We start from the raw sequence: 23,714 nt of genomic DNA on the forward strand, positions 1-23,714 counted from the left end.
GAACATTGAAATATTCGCTCATCTCTAATTAGGATTCTCTGGTACTATTAAGGCACCTGATAGGTGGGGGTGCTGTTTCGGTTGTTACATTAGGACCCACAGGTACTATCAAAGCATCTGATAGGTGTGAGTGCTGTTTCAGTTGTCACATTAGGACCCACAGGTACTATCAAAGCACCTGATAGGTGATGGTGCTGTTTCAGTTGTCACACTAGGACCCACAGGTACTATACCCAGCTATAATAATAATTGGGATAATTCAGCCATCTAATGCTGGGAATAATGAGGGCTCAGCGCGCGTCAGGCATCAGACATAACTGCATGTCATATGTCGGGAAGGGGTTAGAAGGGTTGTCCGGGACAAATCTATTGATGACCTAGCCACGGGCATTAATTTCCTAAAATTCTACTAGGAAATTCACTTTGCATCAAATTTATTCGATGTGAATCGAATGTGCCATGTTATGCTCTGAGGTCCACATTCTTCCAGCATATTCAGTGCTGACTTGGCCTCACAAGTTGAGAAGGGAAGATGGGAGAATGCTTTTGCAGGACCTCAGTCCATTGGATGGGTCATCTAGACCCGCGAATCTCCTAACCATTCGCTGCTCTTCTTTGACGTCATTAAAGTGGTCGCAGCGGTTGATGGACCCGAGTCCTGCGTATCGTACATCATAACGCCGTATGAGACCTGGTCACTCACATATTTTTAACCCCATCCTGGCCCTTTACAATCCAGTTTAATGGTGTCTGGACCCTATTTTACTGGATTTTGCTAAAAAAAAAAAAAAAGATATTTTTGTAAAAAAAAATAATAATAATTTGAAGTGAATTAAGCGATTTTACTCAGATGGTGAAATACAGCACAACATATCGAAGAATAACAACGACAACACCAGAGTTTTCATCAGTGGTTTTATTAAGATATACTTTTAGTTTACAGTTTTGCATCTATATTTTTTCTCTCATTATTCATCTACTCTTTTCTTTTCCTTTTTTTTTTTTTTACATTTTATCCTTTTTTCCCCCTCATTTTATCCTTTTATTTTTTTTTCCCCTCACAATAGAGTTCACGTTGCCAAAGTACCGCAGTTGTAAACGTCACTTCCGGTTTCTGCTGCTTACGTACTATCTTGCCATCCGGAAGTGAACTCTATGATCTGCGCGGGTTTTTTTCTCGCCCGGAACCGGAAGTGGTGAAAACAAGCCGTTTTCGTCGTCTTCGGAGGCTCGCGCGTGGTCCTGAACGACGTGAGAGCGGTGTGTGCGGAGCACGGAGCGGAACACCGGTGAGGAGGATGAGGGGGGGAGGCTTTTGAGTGTTTATCTCCTTAGAAACGGAGCTGCTTCTTTATGAGCGGAGAGCTACGTCAGTCGTCCATTATGGCGCTCGCGCTCAGTAATGGCGCCCGGGCCTGCTGCTGCGTGTCTTTGTGGTTACACTGTATCTCTCGTGTGTCCTCTTTAGAGCCTGGATATTTTACCTTGTATCCTACCATATAACACCACCTATATGGAATAGACATTATGGGATGGAATAGACATTATGGGATGGAATATCAGGAGGGTTTTCTGAGAATACACGAATTCTATATAAATAAATAATAATAATAATTCTGACTTAATCATATGCAAATTTTGCATTGGAGTGCTGATGTCAGCGGTGTATGTGCCGAGGACGGTGTCACACGAGGGACGGACTAAGATGGAAGAAATACAAAAAGGGACATAACTTATTGGTCCAAAATATGGAGGGGTATAATGTGTCCTGTGCAACTGAGGCATGGAATATATGTAGATAATAGGGGAATTAACACATATCCCATCTAAACAGGTGTGTATTATATTCCCTGGGCTTGATAGGTGGGGAATGAATGTGGAATATATGTAGATAGCAGGGAAATGTACATACATCCCGTATAAACAGGAGTACCGTATTTTTTGGAATATAAAAAAAAAAAACAGCTGCAAAGATTATAAAACTGGCAGAAAAATGGGCATTGAAGGGCATTAATCAAAGGGTTAAAACTGGGCCACTGATATCACACTGCAGACATATAGAACAGGGAGCCCCACATCAAAACCAGGTGTCTCCAGCCTGGCCCAAATGGGTTCTGTGCATGAGAACTGGCTTGAAAGTGGGCAGGCAGTCAATTTTAGCCATTCGAAAAAGTAACTGGTGTTTTTAAGGGGTTAAATGACTTTTGGCCACTCATATCACTAAGAATACATAGGTAGTGATACCCCGCATCAAACCCAGGTCCTGTTAGCCTTCCCCAAATGATTTCTGGGTATGAGAATTGGCATCAAAGTGGGCAAACAGCCCATTTTCACAGATTTGAATAAGTAATTGATGTTTTTAAGGGGTTAAATGACTTTGGACCACTGATATCACACTAAAAATACACCTTTGTGTATTCTTAGTGAGAGATCACTGGCCTAGAGTCATTTAACAGTTTAACGCCCTTCGATGCCCATTTTTGTGCCAGTTTTATAATTTTTGTAGCTGTTTTTTAAGTTTATTCACATCAGGGCACCTCGCTTCATTGTATGTTATTATTGTGATGCATATTTTTTCTTGTTAAACCTATAAAAAAAAGGAAAATAAAAAATTGCCGAAGAAACTGACAAATAAGAAACCTACTTCAGCCTTGTATAAACAGGTGTATATCGTATTCCCTCTGTTTGTTAAATGGGGAGTGAATATGGAATATCTGAAGATAATAGAATGAACATATATCCCATATACACAGGTTGTATATTATCTATGTTAGGTGGGGAATGAACATGGAATTTATGTAGTTAATAGGGGAATGAACACATTCCATTTAAAAGGAGTATATTATATTCTATGATTGTTAGGTGAGGACAGACCATTGAATATATTGTTCACATTCTGTTTACTCCTTGATCTTAAGGTACCGTTACACTAAACGACTTACCAACGAACACGACCAGCGATACGACCTGGCCGTGATCGTTGGTAAGTCGTTGTGTGGTCGCTGGGGAGCTGTCACACAGACGGCTCTCTCCAACGATCAGGGGAACGACTTCGGCATCGTTGAAACTGTCTTCAACGATGCCGAAGTCCCCCTGCAGCACCCGGGTAACCAGGGTAAACATCGGGTTACTAAGTGCAGGGCCGCGCTTAGTAACCCGATATTTACCCTGGTTACCATTGTAAAAGTATTTAAAAAAAAACAAAAAAAAAACTACATACTCACATTCTGATGTCTGTCACGTCCCCCGGCATCCACAGGGTTAAAACTGCTTTCGGCAGGAGGGCTGCTAATATGCACGCGCTGCTGCCGAGAGCTTCCCTGCACTGAATGTGTCAGCGCCGGCCATAAAGCAGAGCACAGCGGTGACGCTCTGCTTTACGGCCGGCGCTGACAGTCAGTGCAGGGAAGCTCTCGGCAGCAGCGCATGCATATTAGCAGCGCTCCTGCCGAAGGCAGTTTTAACCCTGTGGATGCCGGGGGACGTGACAGAAATCAGAATGTGAGTATGTACTGTTTTTTTTTTTAATTTTTACAATGGTAACCAGGGTAAATATCGGGTTACTAAGCGCGGCCCTGCGCTTAGTAACCCGATATTTACCCTGGTTACAAGTGAACATATCGCTGGATCGGCGTCACACACGCCGATCCAGCGATGACAGCGGGTGATCAGCGACCAAAAAAAGGTCCTGATCATTCCCATCGACCAACGATCTCCCAGCAGGGGCCTGATCGTTGGTCGCTGTCACACATAACGAGATCGTTAGCGGGATCGTTGCTACGTCACCAAAAGCGTGACGTTGCAACGATATCGTTAACGATATCGTTATGTGTCACTCAGCCTTTAGCTGTCTAGTATCAGTAAGATCACAGAGAATTTAGGCAAAGTTGGAGCGCAGCGTGGTAAACATTGCAGTGATGTTCTAAGACTGTGTGAAATTTCGGGCCCCCTGTGCTTCTTTTGTACGCTGCTTAAAGACACCTGCGATGTGGGTTTATGAGCCACAGCATGTCAATTTCTCTTAGGCTACGTTCACATTTGCGGTCCGCGCCACAGCGGCGCCGCATGCGTCATGCGCCCCTATATTTAACATGGGGGCGCATGGACATGCGGTGCACTTGCGTTTTGCTCCGCATGCGTCACTGCGGCGCACGCGTCCGGGCGCAGAGGACGCAGCAAGTTGCATTTTTGCTGCGTCCAAAATCAATAGAAAAAAAAACGCATGCGGCGCAAAACGCAGCGTTGTGCATGCGTTTTGCCGTGTTTTTGTTTGCGTTATGCGTTGCGGCGCCGACGCTGCGGCGCACAACGCAAATGTGAACGTAGCTTTATGGCATGTCTTCTGTGCTGAATTTCCATATTGACTTGCATTAGATGCGGTTAATACGCAGTGTGTTTTACCAGGTGCTTGGTTCATAGGTCACTCAGTCAGGCTCTGCGAGAATGGTGATTACGTCAGTAACGTTACTGACAGATTCCCTTTAAGGGAGCCTCAGAGCAGATCTAAATCTTTAATATTTTAAAGGATTTATTCAGGACTTTTTCTTTGCTGCTCTGTTGACGGGGCGGTATTGCCGATGTCATGCCGATTAATAGTCGACTCCTTGCAGTAACGTCCCGCTAACAGAGCAGTACATCGCTGAGCCTAATCACTGGTGCCAAGTTTTGAAGCAAGGAGGAAAGAAAGCGAGCTGCAACCACCAAATAGTTTGGGTGGGTTTTGTGTTACCTGACATCAGCTTGTTGCGTCACGTAAGCCCTGCGCCCAACCACCGCTGGTGTCACTGTGGACGCCTTCGAACGTATAAGCAATCAGGAGGCCAGTAACCTTCCGTTAATTACTTATCCATTTGAAGGTGGGGGCAGTGACACGGTGGTTGGTCACAGGGCTAACATGAGAACAACCTCACGTGAGCTCCTGGAACACAAGTTCCAACACCGCTGGAACAGCGCCGGCATGGGAAATGTTTTTTATTTTAACTTGGCCAAACATGGGGAGCGAGAAGAGGTTGTCCAAGTAGTGGCCGACTTCTTTAAAGTGGTGTTCCACTACTAGGACAATCCCTTTTTGAACTAAATGTTTGGCCCCGCTAAAACTAAAAATCCTATACTCGCCTCCCATGCTGTCGCCGTTCCTGTGGTGTCAGCACTCATGGTTCTGGGGTTCTCGTGCAGTTGTTGTAACACATGGTATCCGGCAGCATTGGTGTTACTCTCTCCACTTTCGTACAGATTGAAGGTGAAGAGGAAGTCAGGGCTGCAGCTTATACGTGGCTTCCGTACGAAGGCGGGGACAGAGACTCCAGTGGTGATTGAGTGCTGGGCACCACGTGTCACAGCACTGCACGAGAGCCCCGGGGTAGCGAGGGCTGACGTCACTGGAACAGCGCCGGCATGGGAGGGGAGTACTTTTTTTAAAAAATTTTAGCAGGGCAAACATTTAGTTCAAGAAGGGGCTGTCCTAGTAGTGGACAACCCCTTTAAGGCTTCGGAGCTGAAATTTCCCAAGATTTATTGGTCGCTCAATATCTACAGAGCTTGTTATAAAATAAACTTACATTGCAGGTAAATTGGCCAATGCACGGAGCAAAGGAGAGGTGAGGCTATATATGTGCAATGTTTCTATGCTGAGGCAGGAGGATGCCAGGACCTGAAGCCGCTGCAATGTTAAGAATGGAGGTGGTCCATGCATAGAAAAAAATCTTTTGAAAAATGCTCGTTTCCCTCAACCCCCACTATTTTTTTTGCATTGTCGCCCACCACTGCTTTCCCCTGTATTTAGTACTCGGCTGCACGGTTCAGACGACCATATTTCAAGGACCTCTTATGGACCACACTGTCCAGACTGACCTAAACTTACATTGTCAGACGCATATAGAAGTTTAAGTTTAGGTCAGCAGACCTGCAGACAGTCCGTCCACTGCTGTCTGAACCCAACCTTACACTGGTTCATGACTACACTATTTATTGGGCCATGTCAATGGGCCTTAGAGTTATTGCATATCTCCCAATATCACTTTTATTTGATCGCTCAGCCCTTTTTCCTCTATCTGAAGTTAGAGTTGTGGTTGACATGGATGATCGGGGCTAAACACAAACTCCTTTAACAACCTGTAACAAACAAAACTTCTCAGATTTTATTTCTCCTTTTGATTCTTAATTTTGTTTAAAGCATTAAGGCACTTTCCGTCCGGTAACTTGAGAGCCCCTTGCTCTTCTCCAGCTGGTGGCAACTCCGTAACTTGTCACTATGCTCGTCAGTATGTCACTTGCAGTTAGTACTAGAACGATGGCCCATGTCAATTAGTTATACCCCATTTGCAAATGTCCTGTGAGACAGAAAACAGTTGGGGCCTCTGCTTTTAGGGTTTGATGCCTTTTTCTTCATTGTAGTCCTATAACCTTGCACTATTCCACCACAGACTTCTCCAGGTCTGGCTATGTCCCAGAGACACCAGGTTATTGGTGCTTTGAACTTTTCACTTTTTTGTTTTTGTCTTTTTTTTAAAAAAAAACTTTGCTTCTAAACTGACCGGACCGGCTCATGAATTCTGCAATCTCTGTCCCTTTACCCCATCTAATGATGACCACATCGGTCATAGAGGTCTTCTATGCATATGTAATTATGTATTTTTAAACAAATCTGTTCCTGTTAAGGAGTGGACTTCAGACTAAAAGTTGGACCAGTTGCCATCAAGGTACCCCAAGAGGTGCAACCTGTTCAGACGACTTCTAATTCTCTCTCATGTCTAGGAAATGCACTTGTTCCCTGTTTTTGCTTTGTTCAGAATGGTATACATTGGCTTAAAAAGCAAGTTGGCACCTCTTCATAGCTGGTGTGGCTATTCGATATCACTATCATGTGTGAGAAAAGTGCCACCTGTGAGCTTGTGTAAAATACGATCTGTAGATTACAGAATGAAGTTCTCATTGTGTAGTATCTGTAATCTACATTGCCTCCTGCTCTTGATTGAGGGCCTAATTTGATGCTCCACCTCTTTGTACGAGGAGAAGTCAGAAAATATATGGTTTCCTGCTGATAGGATACAATTCTTCACCTAGTCTGCTTCGTTGATGCGTGACAGAAAACGTTAAATGCTTAGGCTACACTCAGTTTATTGTATACTGTGCCATTTCGGTGCGAGCTGAAGGTTAACTTCATCTTTTGTAGCTGTATACTTTGGCTTAACTGCATTAAAAAAACATTTCCATCTGATGGATCCATCAGAAAGTTTACTACCAACTTTATGTAGACAACCACAGGTGGATAAACCACACTACAACCGAGTATAATCCTCAATATGATATTTTATTAAAGAACAATTTAAAATTGGACATGTAATACATATAAAATGAGAAAAACTGGATACCAATGAACAGGACATAACGAGTAATCGGCACATAAAGCATGTAGCAGCAGAGTAGAAATTCAATGCCCCATAAAGTGCTAACAGTGATATGAGCACGCCTCCTGAGGAAGTCTCTACGAAACGTGCGTTGGGGCGGCAGGGACCAACGTTGTATCGGCACTCTGCTTTCCCTACATTTAGTGAGTATATCATGCCCTCTTTACTTTGAATTTTACATCCTGGGCTTTTACCTATTTCTTTGCCTCTCCACGTCTTACACCTGCCTTAATGTGGGCTAATAGTATTGAGGTTTATATATGGGTTGCCCTATCACTATGCAGCAGCATGTCGATCCTCTGTGTTTAACTTAGCCATTGCACATATTTAATACCATTTGGATGTCATTGACACCATACATTTTTTGAATATCGTGATTGCTGTAGTATCCACACTGGGCTATTTACATTGCTGTCTGCTCATATCACTGTTAGCACTTTATGGGGCATTGAATTTCTACTCTGCTGCTACATGCTTTATGTGCTGATTACTCGTTATGTCCTGTTCATTGGTATCCAGTTTTTCTCATTTTATATGTATTACATGTCCAATTTTAATTGTTCTTTAATAAAATATCATATTGAGGATTATACTCGGTTGTAGTGTGGTTTATCCACCTGTGGTTGTCAATATTCTTAGAGTTTTGTGTCCTATAACACGTTTCTGGGCATTTGTTTGGTTTTGATACCAACTTTATGTAGCTTTATTTCAGACTACGCGATCGGTTTACTTTCTTGCTTTACTATTTAGACTGGATCGGTGCAATTTCATAGGATAAAACCTAGCAGGAAACCTTACTTTTGTGACTTCCTCTCTCATTTCGGAAGAGCTCTCGCTGTGTCCATGCTTTACCTTATTCGATACTCTGTAAGTGTTAGTAGAAAATAATTTGATCTGGAGAAGTGCTATCCCGTATTTTTAGCTTCCCGTACTAGGTATTGCCGTCCGTTTTAAAACGGTTGATAAAGTATCATGTTCACCTTTTATGAATTGCGTTTGTCCTGTTTCACCCACCTGGTCAATCTTGCTTGGTTTATCCTTTTAATATGTACTTGTATGTTTTCTTTCTCGGGTCAATGTCCTTTTAACCATGAACAGTATAAGAATGTGGACACTTTAAGTAATGACTCAACTCTAAAAGTTCTACCATCCCAAACCAGTACCGAATTGAAAATTGAGCAGTCTCGTGTAGATCCATCTCTACGTGCAACTTTCTTGCCCCTCTGTTCACGATCTGCTCAGCAGCACATCCTCTGTTGTTGGATCCTTACACTTTATTTTCATTCTTGGTACTATGTGTTTAGGAAATGTTAATTTTTTTTTTTTTTTTAATCCTATTTTTGTTCAAATTGTTTCCAGATTTCTGTTGTGTTGACTAAAATTACTTGTTTTTCTACAGAATTGTGTGCCGTCTTTCTGCTTAACGAAGATCCTTCAGTCTTCCTCATAGCCACATTCTCAGCCGTAAATATACTCCTTCTCGGGACATTCTCATTTTTGTTCTTATTGCCATGAACCAGCGCAGTAACATGTCGAAGCCCTTTTCTCAGTCTTTAGGCAGAGACTTTATGAACGTCGGTTCTGGCCCCCAAGGCTCTCGTGGCTTGATGTCCAATTCCTCCAAAAACTTGCCATCGATATTTAGTCTTGGTAATCGAGCTCCTCCTCCTATGCCTCCTCAACACAGAGGAGAACCCAATCCGGCCAATAAGATCTTGGCCAGCTTTGGTCTGTCCTCTAGGGATTTGGATGAATTAAGTCGCTATCCAGAGGAAAAGATTACTCCTGAAAGTTTGCCGCAGCTAATTCAGCAGATTAAGAGGAGGAGGTCGGAAGACATGTCTATGTTAGGTTACAGAGAGAGGCTTCAACGAGAGCCTTTGAGAGCATCTGGCGGTGACTGGGATGATGACGTAAGACCTTTCAGAAGAGAGAGCTTTGGTGATCGCTCATCTGGTCTCGACCATGTGGTCGATTATGACCACGGGAGCCGCTCTCGAGAGTCCGCTTATCGCGAAAGGCTGGATATAGACGACCGCTTAAGAGATCGGGAAAGGTTTAGAGAAGACCGCTTCTCATCTGATGCTCCTTTCCGTAAGCTTAGTAACGACTTCGAGCCCATGGGCTACAGCCAAGCGCAAGAGCGATCTGTCTTTGAGAAGGCAAGAGGAATGCCGTCCATTAGAAACATTGACGATTTCCATGGAGTAATGCCGAAAGATTTTCCCCATATCTGTTCTCTCTGTGACATACCAATACATGCTAAGAAGGTGAGTTCCTACCTCCATAGCTTATTTTGGCCATGAAACCTTATACTCCTTTGTAGAAGTCATGATAAATCCTATGCTTTGGGTTCACTCTGACCTTTTAAAAACATTTAATCAGATTTTTTCACATCTCTTAAATAATGGTATCTTCTCAAATATTCTCACTTTGTCTGTATAGTGCTTATGATCATCAGCCAAAATCCAATTTTGTCCCGCTACTTTCCGCTTTATTTTCTTTCATGTAGCATTCCCTCTCGAGTCGTATCTGTATTGTCCTTGTTCCAAAATATTGTAATCTTGTTGGATCCCAATTTCTCTGGGATTTTATACTCCAATCTCACTTAGATGGTTCGGCCTGTAAAAGTCTTAGGAAACTATACAAATCCCTTGGTTCTTCAGCTCCCACTAGCCCTCGATCAATGTAATATGATCAGGGCAAAATCTTAATTGATGGCATTGCCGAACCTCGTTGAATAACTTCCGATATCGGCCAATGGTGTGTCACGTCTTCCCTCTAACTTATGTACCAAGTAATGTCTGGTGGGTGGGTGGGCATTATTTGAAGATCCCGTTTCAGTCCTTCACTTGGCCATAACTTCTGCTCCCCCCTCCCATTATTCCCTTAAACTTTTATTTTTCCGACTAGAGTCTCTTGAAATCTCAAACTTGACATTGACCCCAAGAATTCCTTCTCTATTCTCACACAGTTTCTAAACATAAAAAAAAAATATGGAAGCCAACTTTTTGCCTGGACGGCAGATTTGTTTCACGTGACCACTTCTTTCTTGTCTTCTACAAACACTCTAGCATTTTTGTTGTTTTCTCGATGAGCACCAAAATTTCCAACATCGTGAGCTCAATAACTTTTCTTTACAGCAGATTATAAACCTCACCAAAGAATATTTTTCTAAGGAATGTTGTAACCGTAGAGAAGAGCAAAATATTAATTTCAACCATCTGAATTTATTACAGAACCGTATTCCCTTCACTTAGACCCGTTTTCACGTATCCGTGAATGCAGACCATGCTCGAATCAGGAAAATCAAGCCTGACTGCCGGGTCTCTCAACCTGACCTAGCCGCTCCGTATATAGATGTTAGAGTTAGCTGAGGTCATGAGTTCTGCGTCTTCAGATTCGCACATGATCCATGCTTGACAGATGTGTAAAACCGGCAACTAAACCTAGACGTACCAAACAAGAAGTATAGAAGAAATCCAGCAGAGGTGGTGGCCTCATGATTAGTTCCATTTTTGACTGGTGGACAACTTATGCCCTGACCTCATAGGCCAAGAACAGAGCTTAGTGATCTTTTGTCCTAATGCCAATGGGGGGAGGCTCCTGCTGCAGCTAATGTTTTTACAGCTAAATACAGTACAGGGAGGAGTGGGGATTGACAGAGACCCACCCATAGAGAAGATATCTTCATATTTATCAGTAATATGGGAGTATATAGAAGCAACGAAAAGCTCGAAATAATTGCTGGGCTTAGGCTGGATTTAAATTGTTTCTTTTGCATATTTTTTCTGTTTAGGGATTCTAATGAGGTTTTTATACTTTTGTTTTCTGATCTATTACTTTTTCTTATTAGTGAGTGTCAAACTTCTAAAACGGGTAGTATGGGGATCCTGTTGGATTAAATGGCAAGGAGACTCTATGGCTTCTTCCATTTCGGTTTTATGAGGGATACAGAAAGAGCGAGCCAAGTTTTGACGTCCACTCCTGCTCAGTCTGCCGCTGCCTGATAATGGTTGACATAGAACGTGTGACACCACAGCTACATTCTTCTAAAGACCGTGCCATATCTGACCGCAGGCAGAGTGTGGTATTGCAGTTGGCTGAAATGGAAGGAATTAACTGTGGGCAGATGTGATGTTGTTTCTAGAAGATAGGACCCATGTTTTTCTCATTCTAGACAACCCCTTTCTCGGGATGAATAGGAAGCTCGGTTTTGATGGTATCTGACACTTGTCACAACATGTGGACAATAGACTAAATTTGAGGAACTTTTTGGCCTTTGCTGTCTTATACGGTTCTGTAATAAAAAGAAAAAATGCACAATTTCTCATACCCACTTGCTGCTTTTGTCAGAGGAATTATTTTGCCCAGTTTTATTGTATTTGTACTGTGATACTAAATAATTTTTTTCTGTAGGGCTGGCATGATCACGTCAACGGCCCGACTCACAGAAGACATTGTCTGCTGCTGATCAACCTGTACGTCAAGTATTATCATTACATTCGTTTCTTGGAACATAATATGTAGTGTCAAGGTGTTAGGATTATAGATTGGACTTTATGCACATGTTTTTTTTTTTTTTTACCACATTGCTGATTTCCCCTGTAACTGGGGCTGGTTTATTACCTCAGTTACAGGGAAATTTCGGCTTCCTGGGCCTCCTAAGGTACCGTCACACTAAACGATATCGCTAGCGATCCGTGACGTTGCAGCGTCCTCGCTAGCGATATCGTTTAGTTTGACACGCAGCAGCGATCAGGATCCTGCTGTGATGTCGCTGGTCGCTGAATAAAGTCCAGAACTTTATTTGGTCGTCCGATCGCCGTGTATCGTTGTTTGACACCAAAAGCAACGATACCAGCGATGTTTTACACTGGTAACCAGGGTAAACATCGGGTTACTAAGCGCAGGGCCGCGCTTAGTAACCCGATGTTTACCCTGGTTACCAGCGTAAAAGTAAAAAAAACAAACAGTACATGCTCACCTGCGCGTCCCCAGCGTCTGCTTCCTGCTCTGACTGATATCCGGCCCTAAAGTGAAAGTGAAAGCACAGCGGTGACGTCACCGCTGTGCTGTTAGGGCCGGAGCTCAGTCAGTGTCAGGAAGCAGACGCTGGGGGCGCGCAGGTGAGCATGTACTGTTTGTTTTTTTTACTTTTACGCTGGCAACCAGAGTAAACATCGGGTTACTAAGCGCGGCCCTGCGCTTAGCAACCCGATGTTTACCCTGGTTACCCGGGGACCTCGGCATCGTTGGTCGCTGGAGAGCGGTCTGTGTGACAGCTCTCCAGCGATCAAACAGCGACGCTGCAGCGATCGGCATCGTTGTCGCTATCGCTGCAGCGTCGCTTAATGTGACGGTACCTCTAGCACCCAGCAGTTACTGCTCCCTCTTTACATCCAGTGATAACAGGTTCACTGGATCCAGCAGAGCCTATTGCTGCCTAATCTGTGTACACAAACGTTGGTTCTGTGCTGTGCACACAAGAGATGGAAAAGGTAAACATATGATGATAAACCTTCTGCTTATCTTCTCTTTGGGGAGTCTGGCTGTGTCTGACAGCCGCTTCACACAGCTTCAGGAACATGTGCAAGCTGCTTAGGGTGCTTTAACGTTGTGTTTAAGGACACACTCAGTGCCCCGTCAGGGCATATGCCCGAAACACCGCAAATTGGGTTTCAGACATTTGCGGCGACTAGGCCATGGGCTGTAATGCTGCCGGCAGAGCGAACGTGCATTCTAAGGTGCATCATTTTCCAGAGTGTATGCCTACCGGAGTCTGACACTGAGACATAGTAGACTGCATCTGATTGTCCACCTCCTGTAGGCTTACACTCCTGAAAACCGTTGCTCTGCTGGCACCATTACATTTTATGGCAGGGGTAGGCAATTAATATTCCCAAGGGGCCACATGAGAGATTGTTGTGGAGCGCCGAACCAATAGGCTGAAAATAATTCTGCTCAGTATTAAAATTAACATCTTTGTATAAAATATTTGTATAAATATTTGACAATTTTAGACCTTAAGTGTGAGGTGTAATTTTTTTTCTTTCTTTTTAAAATCTAGATATCCAGATTGGAAAGGACATGGCGCGTAAGTATCCACTCACCTGAGCCATTATGATGGGTGGCAGTCAGTCTGTGCATTCACGGCAGCCATCAATCCCTACATCCGCTAGTAATGGATGCTTTCGGCTTTTTTTTTTTTTTTTTCTAATCCTCTAGTATTTTGTATCTGCAGCAGCTACATAGTGATAAACCTATTTGTCTTGCAGTGGAGGGGAACCGGGCATGCTGCGGCAGTCTACAAATCATGCTCCAGGACTTTTGGGACCGCCACCCCCAGCTCATTCAATGTTTTCTATGGGAGGTGGACCTGAAGGAAGACGAGGAAACCAAAGGGGTAACTTAGGTGAGTGTGAGATTTGTCCTATTAATTACCAGCCCGACTTGAAATCGTCGATCTATTATTCCTCATAGATGAGCTTGTCGCGGTCAACCTTACTGGTTTGGTGTATTCACACACCTTTAGGCTGGTTACTGGCTCCACTATTGGGTCATATTGTGACCGCAGTATAAGAGGTGACAAGACCCCCAAACTGAGAGGTAATACTGGGTACCAGGATGATCGGTTGCATAGGCGTTTTATACTTTGGAAGCTTTAATTCATCCTACTCCTGAGTTATATGTATTGCCCATTTCCTGAGGGAGACTAGACTTATTTGGATGTGGGCGCCATCGCAACGGATTATACTCGTACCTAGAATTTCCCGCTTGACTGCAGCCATCTACACTTATAAGTGTCCTCCCTTATTTATGCGCAACTTCCCCAGTTCAGTAGCCTGAGTGTTTGTCACTTTTTCTCAGTATATCCAGGTTAATACCCCATGTGCGTGGGCGTCTTCTGTATTTTAAGACATAAACTGAATCTTAACCAGTTAAATGCCGCTGGCGATCCCGGACAGCGGCACTTCATACGTGTCGGCCGGAAGCACAACACACGTGATCACAGGGTGCCGATGAGTTGCCATGACAGCTGAGGGTCTTCAGAAGACCCCCTTGTGCCTGTCATTTTGACTTTTATGAGCGCCGGCTCGTGGCCGGCATTCATAGATCATGATTTCTACCACACAAAGCAGTGCCGAAGTGCTACTATGTGCATCACAGGTGATTGGATGATCACAGCTTCAAGTCTCCTAAGGGAACTATTGTACACGGTAGAAAAAAAGTTTAAAAAAAAAATAAGAAAACACATGTTCAAATCACCCCTCTCTTGACCCATTGAAAATAAAACAAAAAAAAATACACATTTGGTATCGTTACTTTAAGAAATGTCCAGTCCATCTAAAGTAAATGAATCAGTGGTAAACGGTGTAATGAACTGACAGAATTCCTTTTTTTTGTTTTTTCTCTATCCCCATGATGGCACCACGGAGAGAGGGGTCCGCCCCCAGGGACAGGAAACCTACAGGTGAAAAAGGGCGTACCTCTCTCCCACATCAGTTGGTTTCCTGTCCCTGACGGGGAACCTACAGCACGTACCTGAAGATCCAGGGGCTGATCCAGTTCGGTTCCTGGCAGGGGGCGCCCTGGCACGGCTGGGTTCAGCAGGTTTTTTCTCTCCCCTTCTTTTTTTCTCCTTCCCTGAAGCACCACCGCTGAGGTCGGCGGACCTGGAGGGTGAGTGAGGAGGTGGAGGCAGTGAAGAGGATTGAGTCTGTCTCCCCCAAAGAAAAAAAAAAGAGAGGGGGAAGAAGGAGGAGGTGACGGCGGTCACCGTCATAGCCTCCGTATCGCTGCTTAAACAGCGCATGGGGCAGCGGCGGCTACCTAACCATGGAGCCCCATACAAGCACCACATGCCCGAGGCCGGACACGGGGCAGCTGAACGCCGGCGCCACCACCGCCGGAGAGTGACAGCGGGCGCCGGCAGGAGTATCCTGCCCTAAAGAAAGCTGCGGCTGCAGCATTGACGACGGCGGCAGCGGCCGCCGAAGTGAATTACCGGTAACAGCGGCGGCTGCAGCGGCGCATCCGACACCCCGGGAGCCGATGACCGGCATGGCGCGCGCGCCTCCCAGCAAGTTAAAGTGCAGGCACGATGGGAGCACTTCCGGTTCGGCGCAGAAACCGGAATTGAAGCAATATGGGCTGCAAATTTAAACAGCTGAGCAGCCCGGATTCGCTGCTCAGCTACCTTCACTAAAACAGTGCGGGACCATGAGCGACCAGGAGCAGCAGGATGCGCAGGAGGTGATACAGCTATCTCCTGAGCAAGCGCAAGCACAGCGGCAGCAGCGCTCACAGCATCAGCGCAAGGGTACTTCCTCTCAGCAGCGCAGCAGCAGCGGACGCTCAGGGTCACAACGCAGCCGAGCTTCTGCGAAAACTACGCGGTCTGTGCCGAACCCAGCAGTGGATATAGTTCCCAGGCCCGAGACGGTATCTCTTGGTCACAGGAGGGTGAGTGATCTACGTGAAAGTTCGGATTTTTGATATATGGTCACTTTTTTCTTCTAGGGAAGGAAATGTGTAACCAAATTAAAGCACAGGGTATGTGCTATATGCCCGGAAGAGTTACCTTCCTCATGGGAAAAGAAGCTATGCAGTAATTGCATAGAGAAGACAATTCAGGAAGAGACTCAGACATTTGCCTCAGACCTAAAAACATTAATAAGAAGTCAGGTGGAGAATGCCCTCAAAGGCATTAAAACATCAAAGAAAAAACGAAAACAAGTCATAGATCCCCTGAACCTAGTACGGAGGAGTCGGAAAGTGAAATATCCGACTCCGGTGATTCATCAGCCTCCGACACCTCGTCACTATCCTCTGAAGGGGGACACAGTTGCTTCCCTATCGAAGAAACTGACGCCTTAGTAAAGGCCGTCAGGAAAACAATGGGCCTGGTAGATGAACATCCTAAAAAATCGGCGCAGGATATAATGTTCAGCGGGTTGGAACAAAAGAAAAGAGCATTCCCAATAAATGAGAAAATTCACTCTCTAATTAAGAGAGAGTGGAAAAAAACGGACAAAAAAGTTCTCTTGACTCCCAAAAGAAAATACCCTTTTGACGACCCGGCCTGCTCATCCTGGAGTAAGGCACCAAAATGAAACATGGCCATAGCAAAGGCCTCCAAAAAATTTGCCCTGCCTTCCGAGGACATGGGTACCTTAAAAGACCCAATGGACAAGAAAGCTGAGATTTTCTTAAATTCCTGGGAAGCGGCAGGGGGAGGACTGAAACCAGCCATTGCGGCCACCTGCACGGCCCGTGCCCTGATGGTATGGCCCGAGCACCTGGACTCTCAATTAAAGGGGAAAGTGGCAAGAGAGACAATCCAAAAATCGGTGTCTGTGATGAAAGGTGCGGCAGCCTTTTTGGCTGACGCATCGGTAGATTCAGCCAGATTAGCAGCCAGGTCAGCCTCCTTCTCGAACGCCGCAAGACGTGCCCTGTGCCTAAAGTGTTGGCCAGGGGATCTGCAGACAAAACGAAACTTTGCTCTATACCTTGCGAGGGCGAATTTCTGTTTGGATCCACATTAGATGACATCCTCGACAAAGCCGGGGATAAAAAGAAGTCCTTTCCCAGGTTCCCCAACCAGTCTTACAGGCGCCCCTTTCGGAACAGAAAGTTCATGCGGAGGAGACCCCCAAAAGGGAATAAGGAGGCATGGGAAGACAAAAGGAATAAAAACAGAGGATTCTTGTTTAACAAAACTCTCCCCCGATAACAAGAAAACACAATGAAGGTGTTCCCCAGGTCGGAGGGAGACTAGCCAGTTGTCTTCCAGCCTGGGAAAAAATATCAAACAGTCCCTGGATATTAGGGATCATACGAGAAGGTCTCAAACTAAAATGCCACATGTCACCGAGCAATTCCTTTATGGTGACACCACAGAGACAAGCGCACGAACAGTCAGCTCTCCAAGGAGAAATTTTGAACTTGATTCAGAAGGGAGTCTTACAGGAAGTTCCATATCAGGAAAGAGGCATGGGCTTCTACTCGCCCCTCTTCCTTCGGAGGAAACCAGACGGATCATACAGGACGATCATAAATCTCAAAAGATTAAACAGTTTCCTCGAGATTCCACACTTCAAAATGGAGACAATAAAATCTTGCGTGAAAATACTCTTTCCCTTGTGTTTCATGACTGTTCTAGACTTACGAGATGCATATTACCCTGTGCCTATTCACAGGGATTATCAAAAGTATCTCAGACTTGCAGTGAATATCCAGGGGGAAGTCAAACACTACCAATTCCTGGCTCTCCCCTTCGGGTTAGCGATCGCACCTCGGGTAGTCACGAAGATAATGTCAGAAGTGATGGCCCACATACGGGAACAGAATGTACTAATAGTTCCCTATTTGGACGACCTCCTGGTGGTAGGGACCTGATTCCAACATTGCAAGCAACAGTTGGATCTGGTCATGACTTCACTGTCGAGTCTAGGTTGGCTGTTGAACATGCCCAAATCCAGGGTAGTGCCCTCCCAAGTACAGGAGTACTTAGGGATCGTACTGGACTCGACCGCGCAGACGTGCTACCTTCCTCAGGGGAAGATTCAAAAAATGACACAGGCTGTGTCACAGTTGACAATGTCTCCAGTCACCACTCTCAGAAAGGCAATGTCCCTGCTGGGCTCCATGACTGCTTGCATCCCGGCCGTGCAGTGGGCACAGTGTCATACCCGGGACCTTCAATGGGAGACTTTAGATTCAAGCCTATTTCTGCGCGGAAATTTAGACAGGCAGTTAAACATTTCATCAAGCACGATACACTCCCTAGGGTGGTGGGCAGACCCGGTCAATTTAACCAAAGGGGTTCCCTGGGCACTACCGACGGAGAAAATCCTGACGACAGATGCAAGCCCCTGGGGGTGGGGCGCACACATAAACGATCAAGTAGCACAAGGGAATTGGAGCGAAACCCGAGCTAGTCTCTTCAAACATGAAAGAACTGTTAGCGGTAAAGTTGGCCCTAATGCACTTTCTAAATCTCCTTCACTCCCACCACGTAAAAGTCTTCTCAGACAACCAGGTAGTGGTAGCGTATTTAAACCGTCAAGGAGGCACCAGGTCTCGAGCACTGATGGAGGTGTCCCAATCCATCTTCCACTTAGCAGAACACAATCTGAAGTCCTTAAAGGGAACCTATCACCCAGTTTTTTAAATATTAGATAAAAATAGTGTGAAATGGGGGCAGAGCTGGGCTTTACATTACTGCCTTTTTGGTGCCTTTACACCCCCGTTAGGCTGCCGAAATACCTTTGTGAAGTGGCCGTTTTGTCCTGTCACTCAAGCTGGTCAGGTCGGATGGGCGTGGTCACAGCGCTGTTTCTCCCCCAGATCAGGCTCATCATTACGTTGGTGGCGTAGTGGTGTGCGCATGTCCAAGGTCCCGAATCCTGCACAGGGGTGTGAAAATAGCAGCGATGTCCGTTATTCCATTGGTGGTCGGTGGGCGCGGCCATCTTGCTTTGGCCGCGCGTGCGCAGAAGCGGCGCTCTGCTGGCCGCGGGCATCCGCGCGTGCGCAGATGGCTATCGCGGCGGCCATTTTCGTGAAGCAGAGTTCGCATCTCGGCTTCACGAAAATGGCCGCCGCGATAGCCATCTGCGCACGCGCGGATGCCCGCGGCCATTTTCCTGAAGCCGCGGCCAGCAGAGCGCCGCTTCTGCGCACGCGCGGCCAAAGCAAGATGGCCGCGCCCACCGACCACCAATGGAATAACGGACATCGCTGCTATTTTCACACCCCTGTGCAGGATTCGGGACCTTGGACATGCGCACACCACTACGCCACCAACGTAATGATGAGCCTGATCTGGGGGAGAAACAGCGCTGTGACCACGCCCATCCGACCTGACCAGCTTGAGTGACAGGACAAAACGGCCACTTCACAAAGGTATTTCGGCAGCCTAACGGGGGTGTAAAGACACCAAAAAGGCACTAATGTAAAGCCCAGCTCTGCCCCTATTTCACACTATTTTTATCTAATCTTTAAAAAACGGGGTGATAGGTTCCCTTTAACAGCTCTCTACATAAAAGGCTCAGAAAACCAAACGGCAGACTTCTTGAGCAGGACTCGCTTAAAACAGGGGGAGTGGTAGCTAAAACAAACGGTGTTCAACCAGATCGTAAAACGTTGCGGACAGCCAGAAATAGATTTATTTGCGAGCAGCCAAAACCAGAAGGTAAAAACATTCTGCTCAATCGATCCCCGGGGGGGCCCAGTAGCTCTGGATGCTCTTACAATTCCCTGGAACTATCGTCTCGCCTACGCATTCCCTCCGATATCCCTTATCCCCTTAGTACTGAGGAAAATTCGGGAGGGAGCAACAGTGATAGTAATAGCTCCATTCTGGCCCCGCAGAATATGGTTTTCTTGGCTAAGGAAAATGTCCATAGCAAGCCCTTGGGTTCTACCAGACACTCCGAGTCTTTTATCCCAGGGCCCAGTGTGTCACCCCAGCGTAAAAAGCCTACACATGACAGCTTGGCTTTTGAAAGGAAGTTACTAAGTGATAAAGGTTTTTCACCCAACCTAGTTTCTATACTTTATTACAGAGTAGAAAACTCGTAACCACTAAAATATATGGGAAAGTGTGGAAAAAGTTCATGTCAGTATCGGGCACAGATCCATCTAGGGAAATCCCAATAGGGAAGATTCTTGAGTTCCTGCAGAAGGGGCTGGAAAAGGGCCTAGCTACAAGTACTCTAAAGGTTCAGGTAGCAGCCTTGGGAGCTTTGTATAATCATGATCTAGCCAAAAATCGCTGGATTATGAGATTCATTAAAGCCTCAGGTAGGTCCAGGCCTATCCCTCTTCATAATGCTCCCCCATGGGATCTAAACCTTGTTTTAAACGCTCTGACCAAACCTCCCTTTGAGCCCCTGGCGGATGTCCCTTTAAATATCTTATCTCTAAAAACCGCACTCCTAGTGGCCCTAACCTCGGCCCGCCGCGTCAGCGATATACAAGCATTATCTGCATGTCCACCCTTTACTCTAATCCTCGACGATAGAGTCATTCTTAAAACTGACCCGGCTTACCTCCCTAAAATCGCGTCACAATTCCATAGGACACGAGATCTCTCTGCCCTCATTTTGTCCCAACCCCAAAAATGAGGGGGAAAAAACACTGCATACCCTAGATGTAAAAAGATGCCTAGCCCAATATCTTTCAGCTACTAGGGAGTGCAGGAAGGATAGGGCTTTGTTTGTCTGCTTCCAGGGTCCGCGGAAGGGACAAAAAGCATCGAAAGCCACGTTGGCGAGGTGGATAAGAGATGCCATCGTCCTATCCTACTCATCTGGCGGGACGGCCATCCCGGTGAATATAAAGGCTCATTCAATCAGAGCAGTGGCGTCATCCTGGGCGGAGAGAGCTGGCGCTTCAATACAACAGATATGTAGAGCGGCCACTTGGTCTTCCCAGTCTACATTTTTCAAACATTACCGTTTAGACTTGACCTCCTCTGATCTCACCTTTGGGCGAAGGGTTCTAGAGGCAGTGGTCCCTCCCTAAGAGTTACAATCTATGCAGATCTCTCCGTGGTGCCATCATGGGGATAGAGAAAATTGTAGTTACTTACCGATAACGGTATTTCTCTGATCCCATGATGGCACCCGTATATTCCCTCCCTTTTCACACACAGGTGTGCACATTATAATGTATTGATAATTAGCTTTAGTCACGGTGCCTCTGTTAAGTTAATTTAATTAAGTTTAATTTGTAAAACGTTGAGTTGCAGCTGAAGTTCTGTATAAGGCTCTGTAAACCAACTGATGTGGGAGAGAGGTACGCCCTTTTTCACCTGTAGGTTTCCTGTCCCTGGGGGCGGACCCCTCTCTCCGTGGTGCCATCATAGGATCAGAGAAATACCGTTATCGATAAGTAACTACAATTTTTACTGCTGAAGCATTGCAATAACTGGCAATTAAACCATCATATCTACCACAAAATGGTATCAATAAAAATGTCAGCTCAGGACATTAAAAAATAAACCTTCATCCAGCCCCAGATCCCGAAAAATGGAAACGCTACAGGTCTTGGAAAATGGTGACATAAGCAATGTATTTGTTTTTCACCGCTTAAATAAAAAGAACCTATACATGTTTGGTATCTGCAAACTCGTACTGGCCTGGAGAATCATATTGTTATGTAGTGCAGTTAAAAAGTACAACTCGTCCTGCAAAGAAAAGCCAAACACTGCCATATTGACAGAAAAATAAAAAAAAATTATGGCTCTGGGTTATCCAGAGAAGGGAAGCTTTCTTTGGGTTCCCACAATCAACAGCTTTTATAAAGAGCGTCTCTGGAGGATCTGTAATGTCCAGCATTATCATTATCATTTTGAATGAGTTCTGCACTGATCGCTGGGGGTCATTATTGTCACATATTGGGCCCTTTTGCCAAGTTTTTTCCACTGTTTTTTAAACGATATTTTAATGCATTGGGAACGTCGCAAAAATCTGCTTGCTTGCCACAGAAACGGGAACGATCGAGAGTCTAAGAGACTTAATAAATCTGCCTGTGGATGAATAAAATAAAATGGCTCGTTTGATACACCACTCCGTCCATAGACATCTCTGGACCGTGCATGTACTAACGACGACTTGTTCACATCCTATTGTATTGTAAAATGTAATGTTTAGTGTAATGGGGTACTCTTTTATTCCAGGAATGCATGATCAGGGCCCTGGACCAAGACGTATGCAGAACAGACCGGTATGTACATGTTCACTTACAGAGAGGCTGTCTGACACCCCGCAAGGACACGTGCACACCGATCCTGGCGGCCATCGTGCGCACGTATCCTGTTTAATTAGAATGGGACATGTATTGACCAATTCTCGGAGGCTGTCCCAGAGAATGAGCATGCTAGAGATAGAAAATGTCGGGACGCTCTGAGTGCATCGGCGTTAATTTTTATCCATCTCCTCTTCCAGCACACCACCGGTAGAGTTGTTCACATCATAAACTTTGAGCGAGGGAGGAATCTGAAGAACCAGCTGCTCTGGCTGGCCGAGCCGTTCGGAGTCATTACCAATTTTCTCATTTTAAACACCATGAATGAGGTATCTGTTAAGATGGATGGAAAAAATAAGTTGCAAGACTTGTATGTGTAATATATAGTATATGTGTGCATCCATGTAACGCAGAGCTGTTAGTGCTGGAATAAAAGCTAAAGGGGGTCTGGTCTCCGTTGCGAGTAGGACCAGTGAAGGTCTTCATCCCAGGTACACTAACACCTATGTATTACATCAATATATTGGTGGAACTGATAGTGCGACCATTTCTCCAAAGTGTCCCAAGAGCTGTTTGACAACACCAGGCCGCATGTTGCTGGTGCTAGTGTCAGCCGCCTGCGTGGCCTTAAATACACCACCATGGCTTTAGCGTTTCCGGACTTCTCCCATCGATCACATCCGGGACCTCATGTCGGTGATTACAAAGGAGCTGCCAGTAGCGGATCTTGATGATTTACCCAAATGCATTCAGCGTGGCAGAATGTTCCTCAGACGGCCATTAATGGCCTCATTGATGGCAGCTGAGGCTGTAATTGACATGATTTCTGCACTTCATACTCGATACTGGAAAAAAATAAAACATCAGGATGTTTTGAAAATGTTGTTCCCATATTTGTTTTTCACCATCTTGATACCATTATCCCCCTTGGTGCTGCAGTTTGTGTTCCAAAGCTAAAGGATTTTTTTTTTTTTTTGTGAAGGCGTTCATTGAAATGTCCACCCCAGAAGATGCAATGGCAGTAGTAGACTATTACAGCACAAACCAAGCTCTCATCCACGGGAAACCTGTTCGCGTTCACTTGTCTCAGAAATATAAATATATTAAGGTAAGTTCTCAAATATTTTGAAGAAATTTGCCATTTCGTTTTTGGTCTGTGTATATGCAGAAATACCATTTATGCTAGTCTTAAAGTAGTCCACTACCTGGGTAATGCTCTCTTAAAGAGAATCTGTCAGCAGGTTTTGCAATGTCCGAGGACAGCAGGAAATGTCGCCTAAATCACAAAATGCAGCTGTCCTTTATTAAGCTGTGTGCTGTTTACTTACAGTGAAGGTTTTATCTCCAAGAGATTATCACTTCCCAGACTTGCTACCTCATGCCAAGTTGCCTGACCACGACACCTCCCCTGATTAACAATAGACACGGTACATACAGGGCTTGTAACCACAAGTATGCGAAGTGCATACTCCCAGCTACATTCCGACTAGACTTGAACGTCAAGTCAGAATGTGTCCGGACAGCGGTTATTTGTGCAACTCTGCTCTA

The 23,714-nt window shown here is 45.3% G+C and overlaps 1 protein-coding gene across 3 annotated transcripts in view; it reads left to right on the plus strand.

Annotated features, from left to right (window-relative positions):
• The first annotated feature begins 1,151 nt into the window (after positions 1-1,151).
• The window catches only part of MATR3 (matrin 3), a 33,640-nt gene continuing 11,077 nt past the window's right edge, over positions 1,152-23,714 (plus strand). For 2 of the 3 annotated variants that reach the window (XM_077266545.1, XM_077266546.1), the window contains exons 1-8: positions 1,152-1,289; positions 8,806-9,676; positions 11,826-11,887; positions 13,477-13,503; positions 13,685-13,821; positions 22,099-22,145; positions 22,367-22,495; positions 23,149-23,274. In XM_077266545.1, coding sequence (XP_077122660.1) covers positions 8,918-9,676; positions 11,826-11,887; positions 13,477-13,503; positions 13,685-13,821; positions 22,099-22,145; positions 22,367-22,495; positions 23,149-23,274 — 1,287 coding nt within the window. In that variant the 5' untranslated portion in view covers positions 1,152-1,289; positions 8,806-8,917. The remainder of the gene's footprint in view (positions 1,290-8,805; positions 9,677-11,825; positions 11,888-13,476; positions 13,504-13,684; positions 13,822-22,098; positions 22,146-22,366; positions 22,496-23,148; positions 23,275-23,714) is intronic. The other variant, XM_077266547.1, reaches the window with a different exon arrangement.

Source organism: Ranitomeya variabilis, chromosome 5, assembly GCF_051348905.1.
Source record: "Ranitomeya variabilis isolate aRanVar5 chromosome 5, aRanVar5.hap1, whole genome shotgun sequence".
Taxonomy (NCBI): Eukaryota; Metazoa; Chordata; class Amphibia; order Anura; family Dendrobatidae; genus Ranitomeya; species Ranitomeya variabilis.